We start from the raw sequence: 8,445 nt of genomic DNA, 5'->3' as shown, positions 1-8,445 counted from the left end.
GAAGAGAAAATATTTATCGTCGAACCATTTTTCTTCTTTTTGAAACAAAAGACCTTTGTTGCAGAAACTTCCTGAAACTAGACCATGTTGCCGAAAGAAAAACTTCACCACCAAATACTTTTTTTCTTTCTGAAACAAGATCTCTGGTGCAGAAAGCTTCTGAAACAAGATGCTTGCTGCAAAGAAAAAAAAAACTAGCTGCACGGGACTTGTCGCCCGTGCGAGCGCTGGATCGAAATCAATCCGACGGCAACGCAGGCGGCGGATGTTGTGCGAGCATCAGCCGGCTGAAGGTTAACGTTTTCCTTACTTAATTAGTGTAGCAGACAATTTTTTTGCTTCTGTTGAAAAAAGAATTTTGAATTTGGAACGCCACAACTAAAACATGCGCTGAACAAGCGACCATCGGACAAGACACAGAGAAGTGGAGAGGCAGTGGTGATGCAGCAGCAAGCTCCCAGCAGCGCCCTCCTAAAATTGGACGAAGGACACGAAGTTCGAAGAAGCAGTCCCCGACGTTATCTCTCTCTTCTCATGCCGGCCCCGGCCGGCACGTACCTCCAGTTCCACATCCACCACTGCGTGCAACAATCTTGAATTTAATCGGCAACGTTCCCCATCACCACCAATTCACCATAAGGTCGCGGTGCCTGCTCGACGAGCGTGAGGAGACTGACCATAAGGTGTTCGACGAAATGCTGGACTAGGATTGTTATGTGCTCGCACTTGTTCGGGGGTCAAGCTTGTTGCAATCTTCGAACAAGGCCAGTTCACATGATCAGCTCACCCCAAGGTGTTGTAGAAGGTGACGTCAAACTGTCAGTCGGATAGACTCTGGGTATGCAGGGATCCTGACCTGCGCCGCAAAGGTTTAGTTACTTCTGCAAGCTTCTGTAATTTCTTCTTCCCTAGATTTATTTCATGGTTTATTTAGTCACCCACTTCTATCCATAATAGGGCAGGAAGAAAATAGACAGAAGAAACATGCATACATGCTAACTTTAGTTCTCTACAAATCCTCCCCACCTGTAGTTTTTAATCTACATTACTGTACCTTTTAGGTGCCATTTTCTATTGTCTTTTTTTGTTTGAATTTTCTCTACCTTACTTTTTGTTCAATTAGCGCGAAAGAGATCTTCACAAAAATATACCATTAAGGCACAATCTCGTTTTAACAAATTCATTTTGCATAGTTATTCCCACCTTCCTCTCCTCCATTTCAGGATTAGAATGGAGTGAGGGGAAGGTGGGGGAGATTGTTCAGTTTCTGGTGCCATTGCATTTTCTTGAAAGGGGCGTCAAGCGGGAAATTAAGGTATCCATCATAATTCTTCACATATTTCCTCGAAATGTTGAAATATATGACTAGTTGACAGCTAAACTATATATGGTTCTGTCCTTTGCTGTGAAGAGCCTAAATTGATTAGTTGTGTAGGACAAGATTGTAGTTTTCATGGATTGCTGGCATCCCTTTCTCATGTTGTTGACTTCTTAACTTGTGATTTTGCTTTATAGGTTTATTATTTGATTTCCCTTCAAAAAGTAATTTCGATTGTTTTAGCCTTAATGTTTTGCTCTTAAAATCGAATCAGTTTTAACCAGAAGAATGACCAGTTCATGATATAGCCTCAGAAGATGGAATTTTGATCATATTATTTTATTGTTGTATTAGAACATTGCAGTTTTGATGGATTGTCTATATCCTTGCTTTTTTTTCTTGACTTCTTAACTTGTGACTTTGGTTTACGGATCTATTTGAATTTGTATTTGTTTTAAATTGTCCTTGATATAGTAAAACTGTTTTGCTCTTGATGCTAGCTTCAAAATGTGGAATTTCGATCACATTTGGCTGCTTACAGTATAATTCCTTTTTGAATTTGGAATAACTTCCTTGGATAGAGTTAGAAATTGCAATCATGACTATGGTGAAGTTTCTCTTTTTTATTCTCGACATAAGATTCTAATTGAGTTTCTACTAGTTTTGCTTTCTTAATCTAGTACAATGAACTTTGCACTCAAGTTGAAGGAAATATTTGGACATATCTTTTCTTCATATTACAGTCTGGAATTTGGACTTCTCATGCCGTCAAATTAAAATATCTTCAAGGCTGCTGTAACATTGAGAAGTTCAGGCATTGCTTGTCTTTTTGCTGAATGAAGATACATATTCAATTCCTTCGATCAAGTGGAAAGGCACTAAATGTGTTTATAGGCCGCTTTTGTTCTAAATGCACTAAACAAGAAGATAGTGCCACCTCGAAAAGCCAGACCACTGATGGCACGTGTATACATGGGTTAATCGCACCGTCCAGCAAGGATGAATTGTCGGCTGTACCTGAAGTTGCTGGTGATGGCAGAAATACAGAAGTGCCCAATGTCCAGTTGAAAGAGAAGCCAGTTCTTGGTTTTGACCCTCCTAGGAAGCCGAGGGCAAGACATAGACTCAAAATCTGGATCAGCACTCGGCACAATGGCATAATTGGACGATACGGTAATAAACTGGATTTAGGTTTCTTCAATGGGGCGAAGCGGTTATCAGCTGAACATTTGAATACTGGATGGCCAGATTGGCTTGTGACTGTGGCACCTGAGGCAGTGCAAGGCTGGGCCCCACTGCGAGCTGATTCGTTTGAGAGATTAAGTAAGGTACATTATCAGTTTGATGATACAAGTTACTTCATCAGGAAAAAAATGATATTATTTCTTGTTAGTACTTTCTTCTTCTTCTCAATTTCCCCGTTTTGCATTTATTCTTTTGAGTTGCAGATTGGACAAGGGACTTATAGTAGTGTTTACAAAGCTCGGGATCTTAGAACAGCCAAAATTGTTGCGCTCAAAAAGGTTCGGTTTGCCAATACAGATCCTGAAAGTGTGCGCTTTATGGCTAGAGAAATATGTGTTCTTCGGAAACTCAATCATCCCAATGTTATAAAGTTGGAAGGGATAATAACGTCTCCTGTTTCACAAAACCTATATCTCGTCTTTGAATACATGGAACATGACCTTGTTGGCCTTGCTGCAACTCCAGAACTCAAGTTCACCGAGTCACAGGTGATTATGATACTATTCTTCTACTGATATTTTGATTGGAATGCATGACATGAACTTAAATTATTTCTCATGAGTCTCATCCAGGTCAAGTGCTTGATGCAACAGATATTTAGTGGCCTTGATCATTGCCACAGCAAAGGAATTCTTCATCGTGACATGAAGGGCTCCAATCTCTTGATTGATAGCAATGGTGTTTTGAAGATTGCTGACTTTGGCTTAGCTACATTTTATGATCCTGAGAGTCGGCAACCACTGACAAGCCGTGTTGCAACATTGTGGTACAGACCACCAGAACTTCTGCTTGGTGCCACCAGGTACAGTGCTGCTGTGGATATGTGGAGTACAGGGTGCATTTTTGGGGAATTGCTGGCTGCCAAGCCAATCATGCCAGGCAGAACTGAGGTACAAGAAACTGCTACACTTTTAGCATCAAGAAAAGGGTATATTGTGATCTGGTTGACTCACAGTTGCTCTTATGTTATTTAATATGTGTTCTACAATAATTCCATGCTAGGTGGAGCAAATTCACAAGATTTTCAAGCTCTGTGGATCACCTTCTGACGAGTACTGGCAGAAATTGGAAGTGCCCCCAACAGGGATGTTCAAGCCCCTGTGCCAGTATAAGCGGTGCATTGCTGAGAATTTCAAAGATTTACCTCCATCAGCTCTAGTTCTTCTAGATAACTTGCTTGCATTAGAACCAGAAGCTCGTGGAACAGCTGCCTCAAGTCTTCAGAGTGACGTAAGTTTAGTCAACCTCTGCTGGTTCCTGGTCATCGCATTTTAGTTTGTAAACTATTGACTTATAGAAATTCTGAAAGTATTATATCATGACACTAATAAAAGGATAATACCAAGGCAGGGCAGCCACAAGGGTTCAAAGGACAATACTATTGGGTCTGTTAACAGCAACCTGAAATACTGATCAGGACTAGTACCATGAAAACTTTTAGGTTACCACGGTATAAAAGTATCTACTTTTGTACAATTTGTTTGTGGTAAGTAGAGGAATTTGAACATCTTTTGATGAGCCTGAATGTTTTTTTTGCTGCAACAACTTTCATGCATATGTTATGTCATGAGTAACAAAATGAAACTAAGTTAATTAGTCTACTATATGTGGCTAGTTACCTCACTGAAGCATTTGGACTAGATCTGAACTTGGTCAGTTTTCCGCTTATTGTATGGAAAATTGTGCATACAGCCTGAATAAGCTATCAGATTTTGTTTGCTGGAATAAACTGTCAGATTGGTCCAGTAGTACCTTTTAAAACCTAGCATCATGCCAAAACTAATCTAACCTGGTGAAGATCATCAACTTATTATTTCTAGATCAGTTGGTATATATTTATTAGGTCAGCTGGCTAGTTTTGCAAACTGCATTTATTAAAAGATATTTGCGTACCAGCATTTAACCTATGTATCCAATTCTTCAGTTTTTTAGAACAGAGCCACTTGCTTGCAGCCCTTCGGACTTACCAAAGTGTCCACCGAGCAAAGAATATGATGCTAGACTCCGACAAGAGGAAGCAAGAAGGTATGATTTCATATCCTTTCTTTCTGTTCATAGGGAAGATGCAGTTGAGATGCTTTGTTAGTTGACCCAGAAATACTTCTTGCTCTTTGGATAGACAAAGAAGGCCAGAATCTGTTCGATCAGGAATTGAGAATCCTAGAGAAAACCGTGCTGCATATGGTTCTATTAAACCGCAGGTGCGTACAATCGCTCGGCAATCATTTGTTGAGATGCTTCCTTTCTGTGTATAGTTTTTCATTGATGATCACTGCAATCAGAAGAAACGGAATGCCTTACGTGAAATGATGCACTCCTACGTCTTTTTTCCTAAAGTGGTCACATTCTGCACTCTTTTTAATAACAGGATTGCATTATTTGACTGTTGCTTTTCCATCATACAGAGGCTTCAGCATACCAAAACAAGGTTCAATAGTGCACATCTCAATCCAAAGGATGATCAACTGACGTTGGCTACTGAGGTACAACCTCTAGGGTTTGATTCCACATGGATCAATGGAGGTAACAATTATATGGACCATCACGAAGTACCTGAACGCAAATACAGATCTGGCCGATTGGCAAATTCCAACATTTCAAGGACAAAGGGCTCAGACATGTTTAAACCTGAATCGACTGGCGTAGGGAACATTGTGCCTGCTTCTCACAACAAAGAGATGGGAGTAAAAGGCCCAATGGTGGTAAGTATGGTAATGCTAAAGATAGTGCGTTTTTTTACATATAACTGCTGTTTAATCAACCAAAGCATAAGTCTGGACAGCAGAAAATCACATAATATGTCAGCTAAGCGTTTGAGGACCTTTTTTAGTGCAAGCCCAGTGATACTGTTGGTGTATTGGCGCTGTTTATGCTGCAAAACTATTCCTTAAGTAAAAGGAACTCTTCTGCTGACATGATAAAAAATATTAAATATTTATATTAGTATTTCTAGAATAAGAAACACAAAGGTTATTTGTGAGTGCTTGATTTAAGATGAATTATTTTCTGCTGAGAGTTCAGATGCTTATATTGTCCTTTGTTGGGACATCAGTTCACCATCATTTCATACATATTGGTTTCTTTTGTATGTACCTTCCAATTTATTCTATTAAAACATTTTGAGTGTCTCTTACCTAAAATATTATATGTCTTTGTTTTTTGTCTGATCAGGACTACAAGGGTAAGAGCAAAATAGTCAATTTGTCTGGTCCACTGGCTACTCAAGATGGGAACATAGAGGATATGCTCAGAGAACATGAGCGGAATGTTCAGGAAGCGGTGCGCAAAGCGCGCTGCATCAAGAGTTGAGATCTGTGAAACAGATGAGTGGGATCGAACTGTCAAAGATTCCAGCATTTCAAAGTTCAAAGTCCTGGGATGGCAGTATGCATTTTTCTACAAAGCATCTCTAGAAGAGCAACTTCTCTCCAAATGGCCATAATTAATTGAAAAAGAGCTACTGCCATTTTTGTACAGCTGAAGATCATTACAAGAGTTGGGCGATACCGGTACCATTATTTTTAAGTGAGGCAGATGCCTTGTGAGCTTAATGAGCATATGCTGCCATTTGTATTGAATGTGTACTAAGGGGGCATGGTGAAGCTTAGGGGCTGGGGAGGTCTAAGAAATACAAGCCAAGGTTTGTAGCGGATTTTTGACGGTTTATGGCCCTCATATTTTGTCTTCGTGATTATATTTGAAGTACAAGAAGATTTACAAGGAAGGATGTACAGTACAAATACCACAGATTGCTGTAGCAAATTATCTGAACATAAAGAACATAGTTCTGAACAAACATTGAGGAGAGAAAATGGCAATTTCTCATGATAAAGCAATGTAGTCCAGTATCCCACCATGATAACCCATGGTGGATGCATTATGCAAGCATGACAACTGAACAAACTCCAAATCCTTGGGCCTGCCTCAGTCACATAATTTTCTGTAATATTAACATGAAAATGCAGAAGCTGAACCCATGATGCTGCTGGGAATCAGAACGATAGCTGCAATTGGTATTGCAGTTCGATCTTCCTGAAAAATTAGGAAAAATGCAATGACTAGATCAGACCATATCTCCTATGACATATACCCCATTGCTCCGTATCTTGAGAACAAAAGGTGGTTGTAAATCTGATCCTGCTAACAAAAGGTGGTTAGTTCATGAGTCGACTGGGCCATTCCTTTTAAGTTGTTGGAGGAGTTGTTGAGGTTGGTGCTTGCATAGGAAGGAGTTGGTGACTCCCTACCTGGCTGGGTGGCACTACATTGCTTGATCGATTGCAACGTCGCATGGAAAATTTAAAATGTACTCCAAAAGATAGATCACTGAAATTCAGGAAAGAATTCACACAAATTAATGTCACAGGGAGTGTTCATCCTGGAGTCCGTATACAACAGATCCCATCTTCCCATGTTTATAACTGAAAATGGATCAAAAGAAATCAAAACATTCTTGTTCGTCCCAGGGCAACAAAAAGAAATCAAGAATCTTGGAATTGCCATGTTGCAGATCCTTTTGGTTCTAAATCCTACAAACATAGTAGTATAGAGTTTTGTAGTTGTATGTGCTTATGTTTTGCTCTCAAGGGCAAAATGGCATTCCTTCCTTTTCCCTGTGGCTCGGGATGGCGAAGCGCCTGAGCCTGCCGACCTCCTCCTCAAGGTAGCCTGCGCACAGGAACGCCCTGGAGAAGCTGTCCTCCACCGTCCTGTCCACGTCGTGGACCAACACCTCCGTCTCGCCACTCCCCGGCCGCCGTGCCCGCGCCGCCATCCCGGCCATGTATATCGCGCCGCCCACCCTCCCCGGCGCCTCTGGCACCCACCCAGTCGGCGCGTCCACCATGATCACGTCCCACTCCGTCTCGTAGAACGCTGCCGGCAGCCCACGCATGGCGAGCTTGCATGGGGATCCCTCGAAGTGGTCCGGCGAGAGTGGATGATCCTTGGGCGGGGAGGCGGTGCAGTCCGGGGAGCCGCGGAGGCCGAGGAGCTCGTCGGCGTCGGCGAGCGTGGTCTGGTAGGCGACCTGGTGGGACTCGAGGCCGAGGCCCGGGTGGCGAGCGCCAACTTCGGTGATCAGGGCGGCGTCCTCCTCGAGGAAGGCGGTGCGTCCGCCGTGGTTGAGCGCCGCCCAGAGCGCGCTGTCGGGGCCAAGACCGCCGAACACCAGGAGGTTGCACGGAGCGCGCTGCGCCAGCAAGCGCGCGGTCATCGCGACCTCGGCCGCCGTCTGCGGCAGCGTCGCGTTGGCGGTCGCGTAGTGAACCAGCGCCTCGGCGACGGGCCCAGGCAGCTTCGCGCACCCGCCCTGCTGTTGCTGCTGCGTGTTGCGCCGTACGGCCTCGGGCGGGGAGGTGGTGGACGAGGCGGCGCCCGGTGATCTGGCGTGCGAGGCGGAGAGGGTGCGGACGGTGAGGAGGAGAATGAAGGCCGCGGCGGATGCGGCGGCGACGAGGACGATGCGGCGGAGGGTGACGTGCTGCCTGAGCTTGGCCTTCGCGGAGACGAGGTGGTTCTTGAGCTTGGCCTTGCGCGCGAGCGTGGGGCTCGTCATCGTGTATGCGGTATGCTGTGTGGCACTTTCGGCAATGCGATGAAATATCACGGCGGTTTGGTTTAGCGTGGTGTGGTGTGAGATAGTACTGAGATGTTGCTTCAAGGGGCAGCATTGTCTGCTTGATGGGTGACGAGGACCAGAGACCTAAAGTTTGGTGGGCGTTTGTTAGATTTTCCCCGCTTTTGTGGGTGTTTAATGGATTTGATTGGGAGCTACTCTCTCCCTTCACTATTACTAGCACAATGCCCGCGCGTTACTACGAACCCATAAAAAAAAAGAGTTGTCACCGGCTTAGAAGATCGTCAAAAGATGATGGTATCAT

The 8,445-nt window shown here is 43.6% G+C and overlaps 2 protein-coding genes across 4 annotated transcripts; one reads left to right on the top strand and one right to left on the bottom strand.

Moving 5' to 3' along the window:
* The first annotated feature begins 448 nt into the window (after window positions 1-448).
* LOC119286566 (probable serine/threonine-protein kinase At1g54610) lies at window positions 449-6,725 on the top strand. 3 transcript variants are annotated; one of them, XM_037565953.1, is made up of 10 exons: window positions 449-869; window positions 1,224-1,315; window positions 2,062-2,646; window positions 2,767-3,051; window positions 3,136-3,453; window positions 3,566-3,793; window positions 4,488-4,588; window positions 4,683-4,764; window positions 4,969-5,265; window positions 5,735-6,725. In XM_037565953.1, the coding sequence occupies exons 3-10, from the start codon at window positions 2,155-2,157 to the stop codon at window positions 5,870-5,872; spliced, it is 1,941 nt and encodes a 646-aa protein (XP_037421850.1). In that variant the 5' UTR covers window positions 449-869; window positions 1,224-1,315; window positions 2,062-2,154; the 3' UTR covers window positions 5,873-6,725. The 3 variants fall into 3 exon arrangements, with proteins under 3 accessions (XP_037421850.1, XP_037421848.1, XP_037421849.1); XM_037565951.1 differs by lacking the exon at window positions 449-869 and having other exon boundaries at window positions 904-1,315; XM_037565952.1 differs by lacking the exon at window positions 449-869 and having other exon boundaries at window positions 904-1,315; window positions 1,980-2,646.
* A 165-nt stretch (window positions 6,726-6,890) lies between these two features.
* Window positions 6,891-8,153, bottom strand: LOC119286567 (glucuronoxylan 4-O-methyltransferase 2-like). The gene has a single exon (XM_037565954.1). It carries the CDS (start codon window positions 8,118-8,120, stop codon window positions 7,146-7,148), a length of 975 nt encoding a protein of 324 aa, XP_037421851.1. The 5' UTR covers window positions 8,121-8,153; the 3' UTR covers window positions 6,891-7,145.
* Between the last annotated feature and the right edge of the window lie 292 nt (window positions 8,154-8,445).

Source organism: Triticum dicoccoides, chromosome 4A (genome assembly GCF_002162155.2).
Source record: "Triticum dicoccoides isolate Atlit2015 ecotype Zavitan chromosome 4A, WEW_v2.0, whole genome shotgun sequence".
In the NCBI taxonomy this organism is placed as follows: domain Eukaryota; kingdom Viridiplantae; phylum Streptophyta; class Magnoliopsida; order Poales; family Poaceae; genus Triticum; species Triticum dicoccoides.
This window is presented reverse-complemented; position numbering and strand designations above follow the sequence as displayed.

Excerpts from the sequence above, each read along its gene's own strand:
- LOC119286566 (XM_037565953.1), top strand. The coding sequence starts at position 2,155 with ATGAAGATACATATTCAATTCCTTCGATCAAGTGGAAAGGCACTAAAT. Across the intron at positions 2,647-2,766 it reads CGTTTGAGAGATTAAGTAAG|ATTGGACAAGGGACTTATAG; the intron begins GTACATTATCAG and ends TTTGAGTTGCAG. Across the intron at positions 3,052-3,135 it reads TCAAGTTCACCGAGTCACAG|GTCAAGTGCTTGATGCAACA; the intron begins GTGATTATGATA and ends AGTCTCATCCAG.
- LOC119286567 (XM_037565954.1), bottom strand. The coding sequence starts at position 8,120 with ATGACGAGCCCCACGCTCGCGCGCAAGGCCAAGCTCAAGAACCACCTC.